This window comes from Dryobates pubescens, chromosome 11 (assembly GCF_014839835.1).
Source record: "Dryobates pubescens isolate bDryPub1 chromosome 11, bDryPub1.pri, whole genome shotgun sequence".
Classification (NCBI taxonomy): Eukaryota; Metazoa; Chordata; class Aves; order Piciformes; family Picidae; genus Dryobates; species Dryobates pubescens.
The window spans coordinates 396108-424061 of NC_071622.1; the positions used below are offsets into that span (position 1 = coordinate 396108).

General features: G+C 44.7%; 1 protein-coding gene across 1 annotated transcript; it reads left to right on the forward strand.

Moving 5' to 3' along the window:
- The first annotated feature begins 4983 nt into the window (after positions 1-4983).
- On the forward strand, positions 4984-27841 carry SUCO (SUN domain containing ossification factor). Its single transcript, XM_009898246.2, has 21 exons — positions 4984-5018; positions 6300-6445; positions 9093-9233; positions 9416-9566; positions 11458-11578; positions 11788-11912; positions 12331-12398; positions 13135-13242; positions 14000-14105; positions 16216-16271; positions 16967-17058; positions 17711-17776; positions 20386-20460; positions 21009-21105; positions 21514-22680; positions 23519-23606; positions 23962-24066; positions 24641-24795; positions 25189-25280; positions 26624-26679; positions 26830-27841. Exons 2-21 carry the CDS (start codon positions 6309-6311, stop codon positions 27274-27276), a joined length of 3453 nt encoding a protein of 1150 aa, XP_009896548.1. The 5' UTR covers positions 4984-5018; positions 6300-6308; the 3' UTR covers positions 27277-27841.
- The last annotated feature ends 113 nt before the right edge of the window (positions 27842-27954 follow it).

The following is a 27954-nucleotide window of genomic DNA, read 5'->3' on the forward strand; positions in this document are numbered from 1 at the left end:
GCCTCTTGTGCTGAGGGGCTTTTGTGGCTGCAAGTTCTGAAGTAGTTATTTATGGGGTTGTGAAAATACACCTTGTGTCTTACAGTGCTGATTCACAGCCAAGGATCCCTTTCCTTTCCTACAGTTAAGGGACTTGGTGTTGCTCTGTACAGCTCACTGAAGATGCCCCCTGAGTGTGAGCAAAACAGAAGTCACATTTATGTGCGTGGATAATGAAGGGGTGGAATGAGCTGCACCATGTTCTGTAGAACTTTTCTCTTGTATTTCTATGACGAACTAGGGAGGTGGGAGGGAGAGACCAGGGGTACTGGAATTAAGAGCATGAGGAAGTTTCTTCTTGCAATGATTGAAACCACTTTTCAGGAAAATAACTACCTCAAAGTATTTGCATAGCTAGCTGTCAATAGGAGAGCTGCACTGGAAGTCTGATGGATGTGGTTTAGCTTGAGTTCAGTAAAGCATTTGGCAGTCTCCCACAGCATCCTTGCAGCTAAACTGGGGCAGTGTGGTCTGGATGATGTGGATTGTGAGGTGGATGGAAACTGGTTGAGGGAAAGAAGTCAGAGTTGTGGTCAATGGGACTGAGTCTAGTTGGAGGCCTGTGTCTAGTGGAATCCCTCAGAGATTGGTGCTGAGACTGGTACCGTTCAGTACATTTATCAATGCCTCTGTGTTCCAGTGTGAGCTGCTCTGGCAGGAGGGTTGGACTGGATGATCTTTTGAGGCCCTAACATTCTGTGATTCTGTCATTTCATTTCATCCCTTAAACATATGTCTTGTGCTTAGGATGAGAGAGGTTTGGTGGCAAACAGTGCAAATGACTAAGTGCATGGTGGGATGGGGATTTCAGATGTGTGAGAATGCAGACCCCTCAGGCTCAGCTGAACTGTGAGGATTTGTACTCACCACAGTGTTTTTCATACCACAGTATCACCAAAGTTGGAAGAGACCTCAAGGATCGAGTCCAACCTGTCACCACAGACCTCATGACTAGGCCATGGCACCAAGTGCCTCGTCCAGTCTCCTCTTGAACACCTCCAGGGACGGTGACTCCACCACCTCCCTGGGCAGCACATCCCAGTGGCAAATGACTCTCTCAGTGAAGAACTTTCTCCTCACCTCGAGTCTAAACTTCCCCTGGCACAGCTTGAGACTCTTTCCATACTCTTCAGTGCTTTACTTTGCCATAACTGCAGCAGCCTCTGCTTGATTGGAACCCTTACCTCAGATGAGAGGAATTGCTGAGGTGCAGTGGGGCTGAAACAGACCTGGGACATCTTATTTGCCCCTCACCAGAATAGTATGTGAGGTCCAACAAGTTGCTTGTGCACTGTTTCCTGCTCTTATGGAGGGTATCATACCTGGATTTAGAGTGGCTCATGTCTTGCTAACCCTCTCTGCTGATATGGGTGGAAGAGGAGCAGTAGGTTTATAGCTCTACAACAAAACTGGGATGTTGTTGCCTACAACCTGAAGAAGCAGTGTCTCTGTGTGTGCATGTATGCATGAAATTGGCTTTAGGACTAGACTGGTCTGCTGCAGTGTGGGCTCCTTTTTAGTGGAGGACTCTACACTGTGTATACTTTCCAATGAAGTTGGTCACCGAGTTTTTAAGACAGGTGGTAATTCAAGTTCTAAATGCTAGGCTGATCCCAGTGGTGTAAGCAGACCTGACCTACCAATGCTCTTGCTGTTGAGGCTGGCTTAGTTTTCAAAAGCTGTGTCAGAAGGTTGCTTAAAGATGTGCTGTAGATCTGTCTCAGCAGGAGGGGGCAGCCTGTTTTCAGGGTGCAGAGTGGTATTTGTGTGACTTGCTGGGGAGGTCATAGTGATCACCTAGCTGCCAGTATTGCCTGGAAAGGTGCTTGGCTTTGAAGTGGAAGGTGACTGTGATGTTCAGGTACTGTTGAAAACTCCACTAAAAGCTCAATTGGCATAGCATATTGCTGGACTTATGTGAAGTCTGCATGAAGACCTTTGCTGGCCTTTGGGCCCCTAAGCCTAGTGGTTCACTGTGTGGGTGTTACCTAGGATGTGAGGAGCCATGCACTGAGCAGCAACAGCAGTTCTGCTGCAAATGTTTGTGTAGAAGTTGGCTGGTTTGCTACAGAAATAACTCCCTTTCTACTTAGAACAACTGTTCAGACTGGAAGTGCAGAATGAATCTCTGTGAAGGTTGTAGCTAAAACCAGCACCTGGTTTGTCATTTGCCTTATGTCCTCATGGGGCTTTGCCCGTTCTCTTAGATGTGCTTGGTGAATTCTCTTGGGTTTGACCAGTACAGGGAAGTAATGAGCTTTATGTTCTTAAGCTGTGGCTTTGTTTTGCATAGTAATAACCATTGCTAAAGAGATCCCATTGCTATAGGACAAAGGATATAGTTGATAGAGATTATTTCTAGCTTGTGGTAATTTAATTTGTCAGCTCCCACTTGTGACCTGGTATCACCCCTGTTACTGTTGTGCTGATGCTTTTTGTCTTCTAAAAGTAGTAACTTGTATTCTGTTGACCAGTTTCTTCACTGTGAGTCCTCTGATGGTTTTGATAATGAGGTACCTGGGAGCTGTATGTGCTTATCTGTATTGTTAGGCATTGCATGGAAACAGTGGAAAGAAGCTGAGGGTATTTTGGAATGCTTGTTTCACACCAAGACTGACTCTAGTTTTCTTTTCTTTTGAAACAGCTTTCCTGTTTGGCATGTCTTTTGTAAAGACAGTCTGTCATCAGCAGTGCAGTATGCTTCAGGTGATGCCTGTGCCCTGGCAAATGAGGATGAAAATACCCAGGAAAAGGTATGCTGAATCAATCCTGTTCAACAGCTACTCGGTCTGATTTGAGATTAAATTACCTCCCCCCCCATAATTTATACTGTAATTCATAAAGCCTTCTTGGCCAGAAGGTTCATTGTACTGAGCTGCTCTGTGAACAGAGATGTTCCAAAGTGTTTGCTTTCCTTTGTTGCAGTTATGACAGTGCAGTGCAGCTGGTTGGTTTGTGTATGGGCAACAAACGGCAGAGTTAGTAATGGTAGCTCTCTCTCTTGGTGCCATGTGTCAGAAGTGGTCATCAGGGATTGCATGTGGCTTGTCAGAGACCATAAGAGATGATGCCCTGGATAAGTCTAGGTCAGAGTATGCCAGTTGCATCTGTTGTGCTAAAAACCCAGTGTGCAAATGGTTGCTGTCCTGAATAGAAGACTTAAGGTTAATTGTTTTAAGTCAGTATTTATCACTTTGTTTCCTCCTGTTGAATGGCAATTAACAGCACTAAAATATGCATGTCAAACTAATGACCAAGGCTCTGTCCTTTTCCTTATTTGTTATTCAGCACTTGAGGTTAAATGGAGTTCAACCATCCCACCCTGATTAACTCATCAGGAGCTCCTGCATACTGCAGTTTGGTAGTGAGTTCCCAAGCTGGTGAGCAGTATCAGAAGGTCATGCTGATGTCATTCACTTTTGTACAAAGGCAAGGAGTCAGACTTGTGAGAAGCAGGGGTAGTCCTGATGTTATTGGTCTCATTGCCTCCATCAGTAAGTAGTAATGCTAATTGTGGTCCTCATTCCCAGAAAGCTTTAATATGCTACATCAAACCTGGACAATGTTTAGCCTGACCAGGAAAAAAAACCCCAATTATAACTATTGTCTGTCTTAAGCATTTTTCCAGAGGGTAGCTATCCTTTTGCCAGCTTGGGTGAGCAAATAGCATTCCTTCCTGTTCTGCTGTATGCCTGAAAAGTCCTGCTCAGGTGTAATGGCTCATGTAACAAAACTGGAAATGCCAAGTAAGCTTTGAGACTGGGAAGCCACTGTTGTGTTTTCCCGCTTTTCTGCAATACTCTTCCCTTCATCCTCTGGGCCTGGCTGCATTAAGAGATTTCTGGACTTAAGCTCAAAGATGTGAAATCTCATACATTATACTGTACTTCTTATTCATGAAAGAAAAGTCTCTTGGGTGTATGGGGAATCTTAAGCCTATGTCTCTTAACTAGGCTGCTGGAGCTGTCTCAGAGAGCAGCCTTGCAGCTCTTGATCAGTTGTCTCTTGAGGCATTGATGCTATTTATTCCAGGGACTAGGGTGTGAGCTAATGATACTTGGGGGAGATGTTGCTGAGCTGCTGTCTTTAAGATGTGCCTGCTCACATTTGTGTTTCCTGCTTTGCCAGTGTGTGCCTTAGCTTTCTCAAATCCATCTGATCATGTAATCTGGTATGGCATAGCAGCCTCTCACAGGATTTTAGATGGCCCTTACAAGACAAGGGGTGTGTAAATTCCACCAGATTTCTTGTCACCTTTTGAAGTACTGCTCAAAAATAACTTGTGTAAGTTGTAGTCGCAGCTTAGAGTCTTGAGGAGCAAGTAAATTCTTGTTAGTACTACAGTCTGGGTTTAAAGCTCTGCTCTCAAGTGTTCTTATTTGTGAATCACTGCACTGATGGTAAGTCTTTGTCAAAGAGAAAGTAACTTTAAAAGAGTCCAGCAGATGTGGAATTAGTCTAGTTTTGATGATCTGCTGTGACTGAAATGTGCCAAGGTTTATTTTTAATGGTTGCTAGTTGCAAGTCATCAGTAGGCTGGAGAGGGCAAGTTTCCTCCTGTTTTGGGGCAGCAAGGGGGATCCCTTGACATGAGATCCTATCAGAATGATTAACTTTCCTTGGCACACCAACAGAATGATTCTAGGCTGTCTTTCCTGGGAAGATTTAACTGAATTGCTTCAATGGGCTTTAATCCTTGTCCAGGTGAGAGTTTAAACATGTGGCCAGTTGCTATGGAGATTGGTGTAGCTCAGCTGCATGTTGATACTTTGGTGGTAAAGGTCTGCACCTAGTACTTGGCCTATGCCAAAGGGAACTCCCCTTACTAGAACAGAGAGCCTGTTTTACTGATGCTTGCTCTTGGTTTACCTTTACACTAGAGGGAAGAGGCTGGCCCCAGGCTGGGGTCTGACCGTGCAGACTCCAGTACACAGAGTTCTACAGAAGAGCTGCTTGTTGATCTTGCAAAACCTGACCAGGCAAGACTTTTATTTCATTTACTATGTACATTCCTCAAATGCTTCTTGATTTCAGTCTTTCCTTTTGGTTATCTAAAGCTCGTGGCAGCCATCGATCACATTTCGCTGGCATGCAGGGCTGCTGTCAGACTCATGTTTCCAGTGAAGGATAAAATGTGGGAGCTGACAGGTCTTGTGCTGCCCATGTGCATATGTAATAAGAGTCATTTAATCGTTGTAGGTAGTGACTACATCTTGTAAGATAGATTAAAATTGGATGCTGTAGGTATGGATGTCTCTCTGTAGATAAAGCAAAACTCCTTACTGAGGTCTCTTGTGCACATCAGGCTTGGTGATCACAGCAGTCCAGTTAGTGTCATCCTTCATGGCTCCCGTTTGGGTCATTTCCTTGTTGAAATGGAAAGGGGGTTGTGTTTCAGTTGTATGTCAGTGCTTGATGTCAAATGTTACAAAGACCACTGTTAGAGAGGATTTGTGTGTTGTGGATTACATGACAACATACATGGGATGTGCTTCTGAGTATATACTGCACGGGCTAGATATGTAACTCTCTTACTGGTAAAACATTCCAGACCTGTTCAGTTAGATGACTGAGTAATCCAGCTGGTGCCCAGAGGCTCTCCTTGAAGAGTATTTTCCATTGCTCCAAGAGTCAGTGTGGCCTGTTTGGATGCTTGTGTGCTTTCCAGATTTAGAAAGCCTCCTTTTGATTATGCTGTGCAAGGGTTTAGGAGAACTGAAGACCAGAATAAATAAGACTCAAAATTATTAGACTCTCAAAAGTGAGAAGCAATTTATCCCTTTCTTCAGTTACAATGGAATGGACTTCTGAATGGTTTTGGACCTCTGTTTGAGTGATAAAATTGACAGCCTTCCCCAAAATGAAACTGAGGCTGAAAAGAGAAAGCATAGATTCTATGACCATGGAGCATGCAAACAGAGGAATGCATTTCATGCTGAAACACTCAAGCATGTGTTCTTGAGGCTGTCTCTTTGCAGAAGTGGGTGGGTGAGGAAGCTCTTGCACAAACTTTTCTCCAGTTAATATTTTTACACTTCTACTGCAGACTACAGAATAGTGTTGCTCCTACCCTGGAGTAGCACTGAATACCACCTGGGTTTAGGAAGAAAGCAAAATACCTGGGAAACATTTTTCTGCCTGTTCTTTAGGTTCATTGATGACAGGAATCTGTGCTGTTAAAACTACCACAGCAGATGTTACTGCATGAATGCTTTTGCTGTTCAAGTTGTGAAAAGTCTGTTCCTCTGATGTTTTCCTAGACTACAGACATGAGTGAAGCTGGCCAACCTGAAGTTCAGACTCCACCTTCAGCAGATTTAAATAAAGCTTCTTCTAGCATAGTTGCAAGCACTGAAAACATTTCCAGTTCACCTACCTCAGAGATGCCTGCAGTCTCACAGCCTGAGTAAGTTTTGAGGTTATTTGTATGCATTGTTTTGGCCTTTGGGAGAGCATGGCTTACTTTGATATCATTCAAAGGGCTACTTAGTGAGGTTAGATTCTTCTGCTGCACTTAGATTTTTATGGTGTCAGTGCTAATGGAACATGCCACTTACTCAGTGTGTGGATTGAGGTGTGTACCTGCACAGAGTGTCATGTTATTGCCAGTATCAGTTTCCTAGCTGCTATTCTGGCAGAAAAACGTCCAGCTGCTTACATGTGCTAAATAATCTGTGCTGTGGAAGCCCCCAGCTCTTTAGGATTTCTGGCCTTTCACATCTGTGCTAACAAGTATCAAAGCTGCTTCAGTGATGCTTCTGCTTTGTTTTTAGGAAGAACTTTGCATGATTTTATTTCAGGCCTTACACCAGAACAGTCTTAAAGGTCTGATTTTGACAGACTTTTGATGAAACAGCAAATTTTAGTACCCATGCAGCCATGGCAGTTTGCAATTGTGGTGTCAGTGTCTGGATTTCTGTGTTGCAGAGCTACCTCTGCTGGAGGCAGTCTTCAGTTGTGCTTAGTTTTGTGCCTCTGTTTTGTGGAATGCTGTGCTGTCAAGTGTTAACTTGAGTATGGGAATCCATGTGTTTGCTTCTACTGTGACAGTTCTCCTGGAGGTTATAATGTGTACTAAGGGGAATATATTCTTCTGATTATCTGTTGACAAAGCTCTGATATTTTGGTAGATAAACATTCAACACATGAAAAATCAAGTAGGCTTCTCCTCAGTGGTGTGGTGGTGTTCTGGTTGTGGTGGTGGGTTTTTAATGGTCCAGTTTTTCTGCTTTACCAGATTTAGTTTCTTCACCACAGGAAAGGTCTGGAAATTTTTGTTGCTTGATCTTACCCTGTGTGCTAAGCAAGATCAAGTACTTTGGTACATCCTAACTATCTTCAACTGCAAATATCCAGCAATCAAGTTTCTCAAATTTGTAGTTCTAATCAAAAGTGGGGTTTCAGTAGGGATTTTGTAGCGCTTGTTGACTACTGCACTGTGTAAATGCATTTTAAACCCTGCTGTTGTCAGTCCAAACTATTTTTACCTTGCAGGGAGTATTTTCCAGTGGAGCATTTATTGTAGCTTTTCTATCCAGACCTAATTTGGGGAAACACATTGAAAAACAACCTGACAACCTCTTCTAGCTGCAAGTGAAGAGAGCACCCATACATAGTGGGCTTGCTAATGCACTTGAGTAATTAAGGCAAAGCCACTGACAAAGTATTCAAAGGGGAGGGGATGCTGCAGTTTTTAGGGCTTGTGCTGCTTGCCTCCTGCAAAAATTAATTACTCAAGGCCCTCTGGGTGCACTCTGATAGGAGAGTATTTTTAAGTCCATACCTGTGCCATATTTACTTGGTAGTTATTCAAAGTGTCATCTACCCACCCAGGTCAGGAATATGTGGAGCTCTTCAATTGTGGTGATTGACCTCCCTTCAGTCATTGAAGTGTTCCATGCAGAGCTGAACTCTGCATCTCAGATGTATGCCTGTTGGGGTGTTCAGAGAAACTGCTCCCTGCTTGTAGCTAATGAATTCTTAGATTCCTAGTAGTTGTTAGATTTTGCTACTTAGCAAAAAGCCTTGACTGCCTGTGAGGGGTTTTGTTTTTAATGTTGTGGGAGTTGTTGTTTAAGAAGTACTGAAATTGGCTCCCTGGGTGTGTTGTGGTTGCTTCTGTTGGCAATTGCTGCAGCTGGAGTCAAGAAGATCCCTTTTTAAGTTGCTGACATGCTGTTTGTGTTTTGGCATCTCTGCCATGTTATTGGATTAACCTAGTTTGCTGTGGGCACTGTAGAAAGCTTATGTTGAAGTTTAGGAGGCAGGATAAAGCCCTTACTGAGATCTGGTTTATAGCCTAAATGTGGAAGTCATCTCTGCAGTGGGTAAGTAAGGACAGTCACTGACGTTGCCAACTGGGAGTGACTTGCCCATCTTCTGCCCACCCCTTGCAGCCTTTCTGGAGAGAGGCTTTATTTTCAGTTTCTGCCTTGGATTTGTCTGATTAAGTGTTCTGCCTTTCTGGGAGAGAAGTAGTAAAGGGAGTGGGCTGATTTAGCTAGGGTGGGCTGCTGGTGCAGCTTGGATGATGGTCTGCTGGTTTACCTCACTTTTATTGCAGTAGGAAAAAAGAGTAGTGCAAAGGAGGGATTGTGGCTGGCTGTACTGTACAGCACTATGCCACTCCTTTTCTCCTAGTTTTAGCCAAGTGCTATTCTGATTGTTGCCCACTGGCTTGAGAACATTAGGAGCTTTTAGTGATGGACTCAGTCTTGTTTTGATTCCTTTGAAAAGGAAAATTGCTGGCAGCTGGGTAACTCTGAAGCTGTTCTTAATTTGTAGTGATGATGGGAAACATTGTCCTTCCCAGTGTTTGGTTAGATGCTTTGTGTTCCTTTGAGACAAACAGTCTGGAAAAGGAAATTCCATTCTTGCATGGGTACAGCTGAGAATGCAGTTCCACAAAGCAGAGCATTCTGCATTCCTCTTTCCTGATTTATTTCTGTAAGACTGTATTTAAAAGCTTTCAAATAGCTGTGGTGTTGTGGTTGGTTAGTGGGGTGGGTTGTGTTACCAGAAGGGTAAAGCCCATATTATTTCTTTTCCCTCAGTGCAATACAAGATTCCAGTGCTGATATCCCTGTAGTCAGCTCCAGTGAAACTGAGCAGTCAGAACCTGACTGTGATATTGGTGGAACACTTGAGGCTGAATTGCAGAGTGAACCTTCCTCTTTTGTCAGTCCCCCAGAAAGGTGAGTGTTGACATTTTAAACAGATTGTGAGTTTGAATCATTTAAAAGTAATTGTTCTTTTCTGCCCTGGATGCCAGCACACACTTGTGTGTGTTTGCTTATCTTCAGATTTGTGTGATTAATATTGCCTGTGGCTGATAATGTGATTGGCTTATAGGTGCTAATAGTATGAAAACTTTCAGCCTTGCAGGGCAGCATATAGAGAACATATCATCCTCACATGGCAAGGGAAAGAAGACAAAATCAGAGTTTGAGTCAAAGGTTTCAGCACCTGAGAAGGGGACAGATGAGCAAAAGTCTGCTCTGAATGCCTCAGAGAACTTAAAAAGGGAGGTAAGCATTACTGGTACCTGCTTGGGACACAGGAGCTTAATGCCCTCTGTTAGGTTGTCACCATTGTGAAAGACGAATGATGACCATCTGATAGCCCCTCTGTGAATGCACAGCACTCCCATTCTGAGCACTGTGTGTTGCCATCTCCACAAGGGAGAAAAACTGGGAGAGAAGGGCAGCAAGCTTGATCCATTGGCACAGAACAGGTTTCTGAGCTAAGTCTCTTAAGATATGACTTGGGGAAATCAAATAAAACTATCTGAAGTGGAATTCAGAGGAAATCTTCACGTAACAGAAAACCAGATGAGACTTCCCCAGGATGCTGTGGATGCTTCAACTTTTGCATAGGTTTAAAAGAAACAACAACACAACCCCAAAACAAAACCCAAACCCCACAACAAACATCTGGAGGCTGTTGCGTGGTCTGGGTAAGTTTGTAGAAGTCTGAGGTCTGGCTCTTGACTGAGTCAGGAAATTCCTGAATAGCAAGCAGATGGCTGGAGGCAAAGATGACAGTTGGAGGAAAGAGAAAGCATTTGGGGTTTGTTTTATTCTTTCCTAGATCAGTTATTCAGCCACTGTTTGTGGGATATTGAGCTAGACAGGTGGTCTCTGCTTAACTGTGGGAGTGCTTCTGTGCTGCTCTGTGAGGCACTTCCTGAAGCTTCCATTTTGCAGGTGGGTAAGGAACAAGCCAGGTCTCAGCAGTGCCATGCTTTGCTTGTTCAGGTTCCTGTGGGGGTTGAACTGCCACTGGTAACTTTATTTTCTGAGATCACTGAGCAGAATACAGTGTGCTTTAAAACAATCCTATACAGCCAGGAAAAGCCTTCTAGAGAACTTACTACAAGCAAATTGCTGTAAGCCACTACTGTGGAAAAACCCCAAAAGCCAAGATTGTCTTTCTTCACCCCAATGCTTTGAGTGCAATTTGAGTCATTAGGGTATTGACTTGATGCCGTAGTTAAGCAGCAGCATGATTTGGCATTGCTTACTTAAGAGGTCTGACTTAACACTTTCTTCATAGTCCAAAGAGGATCTTGTGTCCTGAGCTTTCTTGGGAGAAGGAGAGAGAGGTGTTTTTAGGCCTGCTCATTTCTAAATAGACGCGAGGATGTATTTGTGTGCAATGTCTAGAATTCTGTTGCAGTGTACTCAGGTGGGCTTGGCTCTGGTTGAGGGCTTTCAGCTATAGAACTGTGGTATAATTCTTGCTTTCACTGCAGAGAAATGATCAACCTGCCAAGAAGTCATTCTGGTAACTACCTATAAAATGTGGTCTACAAAATAACCTCTACTTGATGTGCCTAGAACAGCTTTTTGCACGGCTGGTGATGTGCTGGAAGTTAGCTTGTACAATGGGGAAGCTGACTTGAGATGGTATAGCATATGCTTAATTGAAAGGGGTTTCTGCTTTGTCAGGCAACTCCAAAACATTATTTCTTTGGTCACTGAACAGTAAAACATTTTAAAATAGTATCTTGTTCTGCTGTTTGAGGTTTGGAGAAACTCCTGGAGACCTCTGGAGTTCTGTCATGACCAGCATTCATATTTGAAGAGTTCTGCTACAAAAACTTTTTCTCCTTAGGAGGAAAGAACAAAAATCCATAAGGAAAGATGTTTTGAGACAAAAGGATTGTTTTACTTAGTGTATGGAGCCCCAAAAATGACCCAAATCTCAGTGAGAGAATGCACAATCCTGTCAGGAAACAATCACATGTCTCTTGGGGCCCCGGGCCTGCCTTGGCGGCAAGTTTTCAGCATGGGCTCAAATGGTGCATCTGCTGCTGAGTTGGTATTATTTTTAGCTTCTTTTTTTTAAGCATTGAAGTTCATCTGTATTTCATGGCTCCTGAGACACATTCACAGTTGATGCTTTGTTCTTTTGCAGAAAGACTATAAGAAAACAGGAGAAATTGACCCTACATCAGTGATGACCCCAAAGGACCCTGGAGACATTCCGACATTTGATGAATGGAAGAAGAAAGTCATGGAAGTGGAGAAAGAAAAGAGTAAGCTTAGGATTCCTTGGTTTGGTCTAATTACAGACCACTTGCATCTTCACAAAAATCATGTGTGACTAGGGAAACTGTCTGCTGTGCAGCCTGCAACAGCACTAGACAATTAATAGCAGTTACTGTAGAAAAGCAGTGAGCAGAAGTTCCATGGAAGTGCAAATGCTGTCTGTGGTGGTTGCAGTAGCAGTATTTCTCGTCCCTAGGTCAGTCAATGCACCCTTCTGCAGCTGGTGGGCAGCATGCCACAAAAAAAGTCCAGAAGAACAGAAATAACTACGCCTCCGTAGAGTGCGGTGCCAAGATTTTGGCAGCGAATCCGGAAGCCAAGGTAAGCATTACTGTGCGTTCTTCCAGTTTACTCTTAGGCAAGTAGTGGTGCAAAGTGCTGTAAGTGGAAACTGAACACTGATTTCTGAAGTAATCTTTTTATGGTCAGGTTTATTGTGATTTTTGATTCACAAAATATGGGACATCAACCTAAGTGAATCTGGAAGGGGGAGAAGAGTCTTAGTACTGAAACCAAGCAACTGAACAAAGTTGTATTAAGCAGCTCACTGCAGTACATAGCCTGTGGCTGTCCCAGGTAACACAGCATACTGTCTGCTGCCTGGTAGCCTCCTTAGATTTGTGAGACTTGGCATTAGTCTAAACAGCTAATATGAAACTTTGGAGAGAGGGGAAAACCTCTTGGTGCTGGGTTAGTATCAACCATACAGTCTAAAATACTAATTCTCTTCTTGCTACAGAGCACTTCTGCTATTTTGATGGAAAACATGGACCTTTACATGCTAAATCCTTGCAGTACTAAAATCTGGTAGGTTGCTGAGGCTTGCTTGTGTGACAGGAGTGAGTATCACTTCCCCTGTGGGACTGACATAACATGGTGTGTTTCTGACTGATTTGTGTCTGTGAAGAACTTTGGATTTACAGAATCACCAAGGTTGGAAGAGACCTCAAAGATCAAGTCCAACCTACTTAGTTGATACCTGAACAGAATAGAATGTTGTCTGCCTTTTTTTCTTACTGGACCTAACCAACTGTCTCCTGAATGCAAGATTAGTATAGATGCTTTATGATGTCCCCCATAGAACTCTGCCTGTGGTGTTGAGAAGGTTAAGGGTTCCCCTTCATTCACTTCAGTATTTGTGGGTTTTCCATCATTAATGACTTTACAGAAGAGAGTTCTGGTAAAGACTTTTCTTTCCCCAGCTGTCAATTACTTCCAGGACACATAATCAGAATGTACCATATACTAACTGCTGTTTCAGGTGGGGTTTGAATGGTGTTTGCTATCCTCAGTTATTAGTTCTGTGACTTGTTGCTTTTGAGCACAAGATGAGGAAGCTCTGTAGGTGCAGGTGTTGCTGAGATGTGCAGGGAAATACCACTAGTGATTTTGAAGGGAGCAGCAAGTAATGCCTCCATATTGTACAGCATTTCATATTGTTCTTTTACACCCAGTGAAAGATGCAGTAACAAGGTGAGGGCCTGAGGGCTGCAATTGCAGAAGGAAGAGTGCTTTTGAAACAAATCTCTTGTTTCTCTTCAAGGTTTGTTATCGAGCTCTGTGAACCAGTCCAAGTAAAGCAGTTCGACATTGCAAACCATGAATTGTTCTCCTCCACTCCCAAAGACTTCCTGGTGTCTATTAGTGACAGGTATGTGGTCAAAGCTCACCCTTCTGAGGGACACATGAAGGATGAGTGTTCAGCAGACGGCCTCACCAAACATGGTCTCTGTGTGCCTCTTGCTGTGCGAAGTGGGATTGTGAAACTGTACGGATTTTTTGCTGGATGTTATCAGTTTCAGCACTTTTTCTCATGGAAGGGACAACTGTGAGGTCGTAGAACACATGGCTTGAGTTCTTTCCATGCTTCCTGTGTTGTTGTGGCATGTGAAAGAGGAGAGACTGGACCCAAGGCATCAACCCCCACTTGCTGCTTCGGCGCTTCAAACGCGTAGATTCTGATTTCCAGCGCTTGGGCTGCTGCCTGCTTCCAGCTCTGGTTTGCTCACTTCTTTTGCTGCTTGCATACAGTAATATTTGCAATCTGCCACTTGGGTGTCATGTTGCTCAGTGTTCATCTGAGGTAACTTTTTTCCATTCCAGAACCTCTGCTGCAGGCTGGATTTCAGTAGTTGGATCCAGTATAGGGTTTCATGCTTCAAGGACTCGCACGCTGTTTCCACTGTGTGAAGAGATACTGCTGAGGTTTTGTGTTGTGCTGAGCTTTATCTTGCAAGTCCTCTCTCCACAAGCACATTGCTGCTATCTTGCAAGTGAAAGAAAAAGGGAAGGGAAAAAAAAGCAAAAGCCCTTTTTCTGTGAAAAGATGCTTTGGGAAACTTCAGCAGATGCCTGTGAACAGTAGGTTCTTTCATTTCTTTTAGCTGATTCCATTGTTTCTTTTTTAGGTACCCAACGAACAAATGGATTAAATTAGGTACTTTCCATGCCAGAGATGAGAGAAATGTCCAAAGCTTTCCTCTGGATGAACAGATGTATGCAAAATATGTTAAGGTAAAGGGTGGATTTGCTGTGCTTACTCTATACACCAGCATCCTGAGAAGCATCTTATCAAAGCATGCCCTGCCATGAGCAGTGCTGGTTTGCTTAGTGGCAGTGGCCCTTCTGTGACTGTCCATGTACTAAACCTTCTCAGGCAATCACCAGTATGTTGCCTTTCTCACAAAGGTGACAGGATCTGGAGAACATTTGATGCCCAAGCACGTACCTTGTGTCCAAGGACATATTTAGTTGATACCTGAATAGAATAGAATGTTGTCTGCCTGTTTTCTTACTTGACTTAACCAACTGTCTCCTGAATGTAAGATCAGAAGTTTTGACCTATTTTGACTCTTGGCTGTACTTGCTTGGTGCATATATATGTAAAATGTGTGTGCATATATATAAAAAATATTTTATATATATATATAAAATATCTGTGGTATGTGTACACAATCACACTCCCTGGAGCACAGATTGAAATATGCCCCTTTTTTGGGTACCGTTGTGCCAGTATTCTGCTATGCAGTTTAAAGTGAACCTGAAAGAGTAAGCATTTGAATTCTGCTTCCTGTCAGTAGTCTCTAAGTGCAGTTTTGCAGTTACTTAATCAAAACTGTGACTCATGGGAGTTACTTAGGTTACTGCTACTGCAGGTCTTGCCATGATCTCTCTGCCTTCAAAATAACTGAGCAAGCTCTTCCCTCAGGAGCCTCTGAATAAAATTCTGTCAACAGTGTGGTACTTGGACTGATATGAAAGCTAATGTGGGACCTAGTGGAGGTCTGAATTCAAATAAGGTACAAACCTTTTAGGTCCTCTAAGTGATGTTACCTTCCAGTTGTGGTGCTGCCAACAAAACAATTGTGCTGCTGAATGACAGTTGGTGCTTCAGAGAAGCACCAGCTGTGAATGATAGTTACCTAACTTCTCCACCCAGGAATTCTGCATGAGTCACAGGATGAAGAGTTCATTTGAAATTCTGCTTTAATTAATTAATTTAATTCTGGCTGAATTAATGCCCTAAGGTAGCTTGTTGGAGTGCTAGGTTCACCCTAGGTGCTTCAGCCCTTAGTCTCTTGGCAGATGGAGTGTTCTGCCTCGGGAGTGTCCATTTTCAAAGGGTCATCCTCACAATGTCTTTACTTTGTACCCCAGAAAGTAAGCAAGCCGAGGTGTGCCTAGCCTACAGGTTTTTGAAGAGGCTTGATGAAGTTGTATCCAAAGTGATGGAAATTTTTTGTAAGAGTGCTTTTATGGGAATAGTTTCATGACCTCACTTGCAGATCATTCGTTAGTTGTCTGCATGCTGGCTTAATAAATGTGTTTTATCTTGCAAGGTGGCTTAGACTGATTAAATAGCAGTGTGTAGTCAAGCTCTCTCTAGAAATACACATCTGACAGAAGATTCCAAATGTATCATTAATTTATATGAGTGCTGCTGGAAGAAAATGTATAGAGGATCTGAAGCAGACTACACTGAATGTGAAGCAGCAGTACACAGTGTCTGCTGTGAAGGGAGTTTTCCTTTGCAGCCACTTTCTGTAATCTGTGCTCTTTAAGGGGGGAACAAATACACTTACCACTTAACACACTTAGGTGTTCTGTCTGCAATAATGCTGCCTAGAAAAATTGAATAACTGAAGTTCATTAATAAACCCCTTGCTGCTTGTTACTTTTAATCTGCAAAGGTACAAGAGCTAAATGACATCTTGCTACCCAGGTCAGATGAAGTAGCATTGCAGCTTCATCCTTCGTAATTAGTTGTCTTGGCCAGTTGTAGTACTGAATTAAACCCAAGCAACCTGTAATTGCCTGTGGCATGTGTTCATCCTTTTGTACTGACATCTTTTTTTTTCTCTCTTCCTTTCTTGCTTCAGATGTTCATCAAGTACATAAAGGTTAGCAAACTCTTCTTTTGGAATGATAAATGCATGGGGCTTGGGGTGCTCTCTGCTGTGACTCATCACTTTAATGCATGGCAAGAACAACCTTTCAAAGTCTTTGCTGCTGTGGGCGATTTACAAATCTCTTGAGTAAAAGGTTGCAATTTCAAGGTTGGATTTGTCTGAAGTGCACTTCTGACTCTGGGGCTTTGGAGTTTTAAGTACCTTTTGTTCTTCAGGTGGAGCTGATATCGCACTTTGGATCGGAACATTTTTGTCCTTTAAGTCTTATAAGGTAATCTCTCAAGTGTTGTGTTCATCTTTCTACCTGACTGCAGTGGGGATGAGTGTTGCAGTGGCGATTGGACAACTTCTGTTTTCATCTTATTTGCAAATACTGAATTGAAGCAGCTGCCTAACTTCTCTGATTCCCATCTGTTTAAAGAAGCTTTGTCTTTTGCTCTGATTCTCCTGTACATAAGGAGCAGTTTATATTTGCAGGGAGTGTTAGGGAAACAGGAGCCTGAGCAGCCTTACAGGAGCCTTTTGGGAAGCTGTTGTGTCTCTTGCTATCCCAGGCACATGCAGTTAGCAATGTCTGGAATGTCTCAATCAGGATAACTGTGTGTAATTCAGAGAGTAATCAACCTCTCTGCTGCTTGGAAAAAAAAAGAAGTTCAAAGGCAAAATTAGAGGTGTAAAAGCTCCTGGAGGTCTTGAGCCAAGGAAGTCTAGATACCAGTTCAAATTAAAAAGGAGAAAAAGTCCCAGAATTACTAGAATTAAAAACAGGATTGTGTTTTGGTGCAGCATTTGAAAGTATTCAGTGGTCTTTGTGGGTAAGTGTGAGAAGATAAGCATGCCTTCTGCTTTGTTTCCTTAACTGAAAGCAACCATTGCTTATCTAATGTATTTGCTACCCAACTTTGTTGAGTCTTTGCATGATTGATGGACTAATAGTAGGTATTTACTTTTAAAACTTTCTTCAAGGGTATTTGGTACAAGCATGGTTGAAGAGTACGAAGAGATAGCGGATTCCCAGTATCAGTCTGAGCGACAAGAACTCTTTGATGAAGACTATGGTAGGCAAACGTCTGCTTCCTTTGCTGTTCAGACATCTTCTGCTACTCACATGGCTCTTTGCTTGCCTGGGGTAAAGGATTGTCAAATTTACTCCTAGTGCTGACAGTGTTTCAGCACTTTGGGGCTTACCCAGCCATCCTTTTAAGTTTTGATGTATTGTAACTCTTTGGAGGGTTACTTGAACATGCTGGAAGTAAGTCTGTTTGGCTTACCTTTCACTCCTCCACATGTACTGACAGCAGTTAAGGAGACCTGAAACAATCAAAGCAGCTGACACAAAATAGCTTTATGCTTGGTGTCCATAGCCTATTTTCCTGAGACTCTGTGATCAGTGCTGCAAGCTGCTTGTTTGGGCTTGCAGACTTTGTATGGAAAGAAATAGGAGAACCTCCAGCCCTCGCAAGGAAGAGCAGGATAAACATGTGAAACTCAATGAGGTGTTGCTGCATCTGTGTCATGAATCCTGGGGAAACTGAATCTTGAACCCTGAATCTCCTTGGGATTCTCCTTGCCTGGGGCTTGGTATTTCTATATATAATGGCTGACCTTTAGCTTTGTTTCTGTAGTTTTACTTTCACATTGTCAGATGACAGCTGAATGAAATGTTGAAGCATTTGTCTCATAGTCATAAGTGTTCTTCTTTATACCTAGATTATCCACTGGATTACAGTACAGGGGAAGAAAAATCTTCCAAAAACCTCCTTGGTTCTGCTACAAGTGAGTATGTTACTGTGCTGAAACAAAATGAGCTAGTTCTAAATGCAGGGAGATTTTTGTCATGCAGCAGCTATGACTTCCTGACTTTTCTGCCGAATTTGTTGTGACTCCTATTTAATTGCACAGGATCAAGCAGTAGCAGTTTTGAAGCTGGGGCATTGTTCTGAAAGTCTAAAAATAGAGCTTTCCACATCTCTTTGTAAACTTCACCTTCTGTACTTCAGGATCCTGGGTATTTAGTATAATGACCATTGCATAGGGCTGTAAACAAGTGGTACTAAAGTGCTGTAGAACCACAATCATTCACAACTTGGAGAGCTGCCTTACCTAGGGGAGGCAATAGGCAGTTTTGTTTGATACAGCTTGAAAGGAAGGGATGGAGATCAGTTTCAGAGAAGGCTTTATGCAAATGTTGCTTCTGTGCTCTTCATAAGAGCTGTATTTTGGGGGGGCTTGAGAGGGAGTTCTTGACTGTCTCTTGTGGGTTTTCCATGGGGAAACCTCCAAGTGTGGGGTTAAGAACACTTGGCTGTCCAGGTTCAATAAGCATTCCCAACTGCTGAATTATTTAGGAGAACATCAAGTGTCAAACAACTTCCAAAGAGTTCTTGCACTGTAGTACTCTTCCTTCTGTCCCGGTTAGTGAGATGTAGATTTGCACCCAAAGTGAATGCTGGCTGGGCTTAGGCTTTCCTTGTACTGCAGTGGATCAGAGCTGCAGAGGTCTTTGCTACTGTTTCCTAGAACGTAGTTGTCACTTGGATCAAAAGGGTCATGGAGAGGAATATTGCACAGTCTAGAGCAGTTTTCAAGGGGGAGTAGTGGAAAAAGCCATTTATTTTACGTGCTCTCCTCTCACAGATGAGGGAAAGCAGTGCCTGCCTCCTTGACACTCTTTGCCTCTTGTTCTCTGGCTTTCAGAGTTTGTCTTGGAACTGTCTTGATGAGGCTTATTCACATGTTCTGTCTGCAAGTGCAGTATTGCAAGTGGGTTTTTTGCTGTCTAAAAAAAATGCCAAAACTGTGTGTTAGAATAGGAAGGCTGTGATGAAAGGTTTGAAGTGTCTGTTAGTGACGGTGCTGTAGAAGTGCAGCTGAGCGCTGAAACATTGCTGTGGTCGTTAGTTTGTTTGGCTGGTGGATATGGCGAGTGAGACCTTTCATCTCTGGCAGGGTACTCAGTGGCCTTGTTTTTAAGGAATACTGAGTTCTAGGTGTCTGTGTGTGCTTTTAGTGTTGGTTTTTTAATGTGCCTGTGGACAAATGAGGTGGACTTCCAGCTTGCATTTTGTTTGTCTTGAACAGTGAGGAAGAGGGTCTCCTGAGGAGGAGAGAGTGGGCTTCAGATAGCTGCCCTCACAGATCAAACCAGATCAGCTCACTGTTCTTCCTCCTGCTGTTCTTCTCAGCTGGCAGGCTTCTCCCCCTTTTTCCACTTCTCAGTAACAGCACATCATTCCTCCCTGAAGCTTAATGCCTGCTGTTCATCATGACTTTTTGAAGGCGGCAGCCCTGGATCAGAACTGTGGGGCAGTATTGTAGTGTCTGACCTGTTTTGGAGGAAAGGCAGACCCAAGGCTCTGAACAGAGCTTCCTGAAGTTTAAGAAATGTGGCATTTCTTCTCAAATGCTTCTCTGACTTGATGAAGTTATCCATGTGACACAGGACAGGTGTGTGTTGATGGGTGGGGGAGAAATGAGCAAAATTGGGATGGGCTTTGCTTGTCTGTAAGAAGATGCCCTTTCCTGTGTGGAGAGGAAGTAAGCCTGGCAACATTCTCAGTACAAAGACCGGGGGGTGCTGTATCCAATCCATCTGCTGGCACAGGCCAGAGCCTCTTTGCATTTACTTCTGTGATTTTGTTAAAAATAACTTTATTTAACAGATACTTAATAAATCTAAGCCAGACCTGTGGATCCTCAGTATGGTTTTCCTCCAGTTGCCTTAACTGATCTAAATGGCATTCAAGTGCCAGATTATAAGTTGTAGAATTCATCTTCAAATTTTCAACTTTTGTAGAGCTGTCACTTTGCAACAGTATCAGAGATGAAAGTCAGATTGGGTGTTCTGGAGGGAGGCATGATGTGAAATGACAGAGTCCAGCTTTATGCTGTGGGCACCCTGTGCTCAAAGGCAGGATTCTGTCCTGGTCATTTAACAAATGACATCTACTGAGTCACTTCTTCAGTGCTGTGGGGACAAATGATCCAATGTGTCTTTATTGGAGCTCCTCTGTTTGAATATTTAAGCTGGAAATTTCTGACTTGGGACCTTCTGCAGCAGTTCACACACTCAGGTTGCCAGAAAATTCCATGCTTAAGTATTCTTCTGTTTGTCTTGCTGTTCCTTGCTTTCAGGTAGTACTTCTGTTGCTTTAATGGCTGGCTGGCAAAAGTTGGCTGTGGGTTTTCAGAGACCGGTTTCTAGCTTATAAATTCAGCCTTTAAAACCAGCAGATGTATCCACTCTGATACAATGGCCAGCTTATTTATTTTCTTGATGGCCCTATGGTGTGATGAGCTTCAAGCAAGTGTTATGGGATGGATTGCTCAGTGGTGCTCATCTCTGGGTCCTTTGACTATGTCCTCTGAGCTGTTGTCTCTTTTAGATGCTATCCTGAGTATGGTGAATATTGCTGCTAACATGCTTGGAGCCAAAACTGAAGAGTCACCTGAAGCTGAAGGTAGTTTTCAAGTTAATTTTTTTTTTTAGATGACAGACCCTTTTTATTGCAATTCTTTGGTGAGGAGTTGAATGGTCTGTGTTTAAATGACTTTTTCACCCTTTATGACATACCTGATTACTGCCATAGCACTTTTGTCCTACTGACTGGTAAAAGTGGACCAAAGATTGCTGAACTTGCTGAGAGGGAAACCACCACAAAGATCTTTACTCCTGGTATTTACCCAGCTTCAGTTGTGAAGTCTAACTTGCAGCTTCTGCCTGGAAATGTTTTGAGACTGTAGCTTTGTATGCATAAACCATCAGCAGCACTTTCATTAAGATAGCTTTGACTGACATTTGCAGCTAATCTGTTTTAGTTTAACTACATCACCAAGAGCCAAATCCACAAAACAAGCAACCCAAACAAACCCAAATGCCAAACAAACAGCAAGGGAAAAACCAAACACCAAACCCCCCCAAAAACACAACAACAAGCTAGCCACAAAATTCATTGACAATGAGGATGGTTCTTCAGTGCTTATGTTCACATCTTCCTCCTTCCTGCAGCAGGGAACAAAAGCGTGTCTGAAAATGTCACTGCCACCCCTGCAACTTCAACAGCTGCACCAAGGCTGCCTGAACCAACTCCTGTCCCTTCACCAGAGTGAGTGATTTGTCTTGGGGTAGTTTGTGGTTGTTTTAAAGCGTGTTCCTAGCAGAGTAACGTGTGCCAGTCTGGATCCTTTGGCAGTAGAATGCTCAGGTGTGGCACTTACTGCCCTGAGTTAAGAGGTAGGAAATTGGTGAAACCTGTAGTATGGTCTTGTGCTCACCAGAGCAGTGTACCTTGAGGTTTAGGCAACTGTTGCAACATATCATAAGGGAAGTGGCTACAAACTAACTGCAGTGATGCATCACTAAGTCTCCATTGTTTGTTGTTTGGAAGTGTCTCACTGTACACTGACTGTATCCAGGCTGGCCCCTGGTCACTGCAATAAGATTTGCTAACGCTCTAGCAGCAGGCATATGAACCTGTTGAAGTAACATTCTGTCTCTAACTCTTTGGTTGCAGACTTGTTACTAAAGAGATCCTACAGATAGATAAAGAGCAACTAACTGTGGATTCCACCAAAGAAAGTCCTATTGTTCAGCTAGTACAAGAGTATGAGGAAGACACGAGCCAGTCAACGATAACCTTGCTGCCCAGTGATGATCAGGAAGAGGAGGCATCCACATGGTTTGAACTGGAAACAGAGAAGTACTGCTGTGACATGGCAACAGTGTGTTGTGTTTCCACCTTTTCAGAGTACCTGTTGAAGTGGTGCTCGGTTGCAGCAGCTGTGTGCCGGCAGCATGGTAAAGCTGGAGGTAAACAAGGGCAAGATGACACTGCTGGTGTTCAGCAGCCACAGGCAGTTCTGACCGAGTCTGTACATCCGTCAGCAGATGAGCCTCTGCCTGAGCAAGCAGCCAGCCAAGCTGAGAGACCATCTGGAACTCCTGTGGCAGTCGACTTCAGCAGCGCGGTCCATGAGGAGGTCAGTAACGACACCATAGATTCAGTCGAGCTGGAACCCAGCCATCCTCAGACCGTCTCTCAGTCCCTCCTCTTAGAAGTCACTTCTGAAGTGAAGCCATTGCCAACAACAGACATTGTGTTGGAGCCTGCAAAAGAAGATGCAGGCCGGGCAGCAGCAAGGGTGACTCCCCCAGTGGATGTAGCTGACATCAGTGCAGAAACAGAGCAGGCTGAGAGCTCTGTTGCAGAAGAAAAGCCTCTGGCTTCTGAGACCAGTGTGGCCACTGAGGTAAAGGAGATGAGCACAAAAGAGATTGTGGCCACTCCAGTGATTGCAAGTCCTGCAGACACTGCTCTTCAGCCTGAACATACAGTGGGGACTCCAGCCAGTGATGCTGGGGAAGGAAAGGAGAGTGCTCCAGACGTGCAAAAACCTGTTCAGCCTCCTGCGGAATCTTCTGTGTCTGCCGAAACAAAGGAGGAGGATCAGGCAACTGAGGAAGCTTTAATGGCGATTCAGGTCTCAGGGGGACCACAGAGAACAGCTACAGACTTCTATGCTGAGCTGCAGAATTCAACAGACCTGGGCTATGCCAATGGGAATCTTGTTCATGGGTCTAATCAAAAGGAGTCTGTCTTCATGCGCCTCAACAACCGCATCAAAGCCCTGGAGGTGAACATGTCTCTCAGCAGCCGCTACCTGGAAGAGCTTAGCCAGAGGTATGTGTGAGGAAGAGTGGCAGGAGTCTGCCATAGCTAAACGTCATGGCTGGCCAGCTCTGCAGGGGGTGGACACAAAGTAGTACAGTGAAAGCGGGGTCCAACGTAAAGCAGGGCTTAAAGCTTGCTGGGAAGTGAGAAATGCCTAATCCTGGGTATCTGATCTAGATGTGCGAGGGTGGTAGGGCTGCCCTGGCTGTGTCTGGGATACAGCCACATGGATTGTTTGGAGGAGCAGTGCTGTGGGGTTTTAAAAGGATAAGGTGTTGCCAGGGTGTAAGCACTAATCCTTCTGACAAAGGGGCACATCCTGGTGTTAAACTGAAGGGCAGAGAATTACAGTGCTGCCTTTGCTACGTGGTTTATTTCCACTTCAACTGCTGTGTTACCTGTAGTATTACTTGGTGAAGACGGCATGGAGAAGGAGCCAAGACCTTGCTGTGAACAGTGTAGATCCATCACCTGTGGTGCTGCTCAGTCACAAGAGAATAGAAAATGTACCTGTTTCAGGAGTGATTCCAAGGAAGGGCTCTGTTCTATTTACTGCTGTGCTGTCTGTCTTGGCAGTCAGGCTTTGGAGAGAACTCTGCATAGTGAGCTGGAGTAAATTGGTGCTGAGCTCTGAGGTGTTGAAATGGGTTTGATTTTTAACCTTGGGGGGGAGAACCAACACACACAACTCTAGGAAGAGACACGTCCGTTTTGTGTGTGAAACTTCAAAGGAAAAAGCACTCAGTGTTTACATTTGTGTGAACAAGGAGAAGTTTCCTGCTGAAGACAGCTCTAGTGCTGAGGAGGTTTGTGAAGGAGCATTTCAGACCTCTGCTCTCTGTTGCAGGTACCGCAAGCAAATGGAGGAAATGCAGAAGGCTTTCAATAAAACAATAATAAAACTCCAGAACACCTCAAGAATAGCAGAGGAGCAGGTATGGTTTGCTGGAGTGCTTAACTCTTCTGCCAGTTAGGGAAGTTCACTTTGAGGAAAGAATTGCCAGAAGTTGGAGACTTTGTTCCAGGGGCAGATGTATTTATCTTCTTGTTAGCTGCCTGTCTGCAGGGTCAGCAGCCACATTCCTGCAGTGTTCCAACCCTTGACTCCAGCAGTGGAAGTGTGGCCATGTGGAGCGTGTGTGTGACTGGTGCTGCCTAAGCAGCTCCAGGTGTTGCATGCCAGTGTTGCTGCGGAGCTGCTGTGCCTGCAGGGCTCCTGGCTGTGTCAGAGAAGCCTGACTCAGTGTGTGTGACTGTGACTGACTGGCAGGGCCTCTGCTCTCTCCGCAGGACCAGCGGCAGACGGAGGCCATCCAGCTGCTGCAGGCACAGCTCACCAACGTCACGCAGCTGGTGCACAACCTGTCAGCAACTGTGGCAGACCTCAAACGAGAGGTAATTACACTCCAGTGGCCTGGGAGAGGGGCACAAATGTATGCCGGGGGCTGTAGTGAGCTCTGAGAGCTTGTCCGTAGCGGTGGTTTCAGCCTGCTTGAGCTGCCAGCCAAGGGAAGAGGCTAGTGGGAGGGGGGCTGGAACTGCATGGTCTTTGAGGTCCCTTCCAACCCTGACAATTCTGTGAAGAGGGGAAAGTTTGAGTAGCTTAAGCTGTTCTGTGCACAGCAGTGCTGATACTAGGCTGTACTACTAGCCCCAGGATTGTAGTCTGAGCAAACAATAAAAATACAGTTTAGGTAGAGTAACTTAATGTCTCAGACTCCCTGTAGTGCAATGGAATTGACACTGTTCTGTGAAATGGTTCTTGATGAAATTAGGCTGATCACTGACTTGGGGAGGGCAATAATGGGATCTGCACATGAGGCATGTCAGAGGGATTGGTGAAGTTGATGCTTAAGAACCTCTCTGGCACTTGCTGCATTATATAACCAGTTGTATGGCATGACTGTGAGCTTCGTCACGAGCCATTGAGCCATTCCCTGTCCGTAACAAGTGCCTCAAACTCTTGCAGGTGTCTGATCGCCAGACGTACCTGGTGATTGCCCTGCTGCTCTGCGTCACCCTGGGCCTGGTGCTGTGTGTGCAGCGCTGCAGGGGCCCTTCTCGCTTCTGTGATGATTACCTCTCCAGAATTCCCAAAAGCAATCACTACCCCAGCCCCAAAAGGTAATGTGTTTGTACTTGAAACTTCATTGTTCCTGCACCTTGAATTGGTATTTCATGTCCAGTGTTCAAGGTCACTTCCAGCCTGAGCCACTCTGAGATTGCTGAATCTGCTGGGGCTAGCAATCTGCTTCAGCTCCGAGTCATCTTACTGCAGATTGATGGCATAAAGCCACTGCTGCTCCAAAGAGGATGGTCCCCTCCTTAGGGGCATGTTGTAGCAGCCACACTGAACATGCCTTGATAGCTTGCTGCAAATACACAGCACTGTGCTTGTCAGGCTGTCTTGGGCAGCTCAGTGAGTAATTGTCCTTCTGCCACAGATGTTTCTTAATGAAAAATGTGACCAAGTCCTGAGAACCAAGTGTCTATGAAACCTTTGGCTTTTCTTCCTAGGTGTTTTTCCTCCTATGATGATATGAATTTGAAAAGAAGAACTTCTCTTCCCCTGGTCAGATCCCAGTCTTTCCAGCTAGCTGGTAAAGAAGGTATTAGTGCCATATCATACATCTGGTCCCTAATGTCCCTCCTGGTGCTGTGCAGTGTGTGTGCTACTGCTCAGGGTGTGGGAATGGAACAGCAAGTTGATGGCAAAGCACACTGCATTATGGCAGTGCATGTGTATGTTCTGGAGGAGAAGATGGTTCATGAGCAAGGTACTGACTGCTCTCTAATGTCCCTCCTGGTGCTGTGCAGTGTGTGAGAATGGAACTGCAAGTTGATGGCAAAGCACACTGGATTATAGCAGTGCATGTGCACCTGCTGGAGAAGCTGGGTCATGAGCCACCAGATGCTTGCAGAACTGTGCAGAGTGATGCTCGAGTCTTTGCTATCATTTATGCTCTGCAGATGTTTTCTTGGGTTGGTAGCAAGCACTGGGGGCCAGAGCCATGCAGCCTGCAAACATGTCCTTGTAGATTAGTTGTCTTTTTTGATGGTGGCTGGTTTTTTTAATGCCATATGTGGAAAGTCTGCCCCAGTGCCAAGAAGTCACAATAGCCAGTCTTTGAAACCTGGCAGATGTCTGGGATCCAGATTCATTAACTCTCTCAAGAAAATGTAGCCTGCTTGTCTTGGTGCTGAGGTTGCACTCGGGACAGCTGAGTGCCATTCCTTAGACCATGCCTATCGTGCAAACCAGAGGTGGTGCAGAACATGGTCAACCACCACATCTGCAGCTGGCACTGCTTTTCTGGGTCTGGCAAACTTGCTTCACTGGTTGGCACTGGGAATAAAGCTGCTGAGTTGGGAATGTGTTGCTGTAGAGACGTGCTGCAGGCATAGACTTTGCTGCTTTGGTTTGTTTTTCAGTACCACATTGTTGTTGTTGTTGTTCTTTGGGGTTTTCCTTTGGGTTCTTTTCTTTTTTTCTTCTGAATTTTCTGCTTCAGCCTGGAAGAATGATTTACAAAGCCCTGATGAGGGAATGCCAAGCTGGTCTCATGTCAGTCTGAACATCTGTGTCCTTGATAGGTACTTGTGCTTCTAGTATCTGTCCTTTCCTGGGCAGGCTGCACATCAAACAATTCTGTCGGTAGCTGTTGGTGTAGAACCTGATGTGGTGGCTACTGTTCCTTGTCCCCAGAGGGTGTTCTCTCCTATGGCCTAAGCAGGAGGTCAAGCTCTCCCAAGTGCCTGTCACTGACAGCTGCTGTGGCAGCGCAGGGAAATTCCTCTGTGTGTTGTCTTCACTTGCAGTGCTGGTGTGTTTTGCCTCCACTCCGTTAATGGGAGCAAAACCGTGTGCCAGAAGTGGAATACTTTGCCCTGCTCTCGTGTTCAGAAGGGTGGCGCTGTCAGGGCTGCTCAACTGATGTTCTCTCTCTTACAGTGGACCCAGAGGACCTGTACATTGTGGAGCCCCTGAAGTTCTCCCCAGAGAAGAAGGTAGGGTGGCTGTGAGGAGGGCAGGCTGAGCTGAGTGTGTTTCTGCTGGCAGGTGGTGCCCGGCTCAGCCGCTCTGCCCTGCAGCACCTTAGGCTTGGGTGTGATGCTCTGCCTCGCAGCCCCTGACTCTCTGTCTGCTTCTGGTTCCAGAAAAAGCGTTGCAAGTACAAAAGTGAAAAAATAGAGACTCTGAAGCCAGCAGCAGAGCCTCTGCACCCCATAGCCAACGGGGAGGTTAAAGGAAGGAAGCTGTTCACCAACCAGAGGGACTTCTCTAACATTGGGGAGGTTTATCACTCTTCCTACAAGGGCCCTCCGTCCGAAGGGAGCTCTGAAACCTCGTCACAGTCTGAGGAGTCCTATTTCTGTGGCATTTCAGCTTGCACAAGTCTGTGCAATGGACAGGCCCAAAAGACAAAGACTGAGAAGAGGGCTGTGAAACGGAGACGGTCTAAAGTGTCCGAGCAAGGGAAGCTCATCAAAACTCTGATACAGACTAAGTCGGGGTCGATGCCGAGCCTGCATGACATCATGAAAGGAAACAAAGACATCACAGTGGGCACACTTGGTGTCACCACAGTCTCTGGACAAATCTAAACGTAGCTGAGCTTCTCAAACAGGAGAGCCTTTGTTCGTTTGAGAACAGCCTGTGGTATTCGGTGGGCGGACAGTGGGAGACCAAGAGCTCAACTAATTGGAAAGCATTCAGAAATTTGGTTTCTGCCTTTTTAAATGGATGGGATTGTGTCAATCTTGGCTATAAGCTGCAGCATTACAAGGCTGATCATTTCCTATGAGAACAGCTCGGGGGGAGGGAGAGCAGGGGTCATTTTATAAAGGTTTTTTTTCACAGTTCCTAGGGCAGAGATTTTTTGAAACCCAGTTTGTTGGGTGGAATAGGGATAAAAGCCTAATCCTCTTCCTTCAGCTTTGTTCCTATTTCTTGCACCTTCCCATATTTATGTGCCTTTTGTCTATTTATAATGCCACTGGAAGAGGGGAGATAGAATTGTTTGTCATTGGATTTCTTTTGTAATTTCTCTAGCTTTTTTTGAAGATGCAACACTACAGTGCTGTAAGGGATGTGTTGGCCTCCAGCTGGACTCAGCAACGTGGGCTGGATACTGTAATCATACTAACCGTTGGACCTGCCTTGACCAGGCTCTGGTTTTGCAAACTCCCTTGAGGAGAATCCCTCCCCCGGGGCACTGGTGACCCTCTCTGCTCCCAGCTCCCTGTGCCGTCTGTTGTACTCAGGGGCAGCGCTGGCTCCGG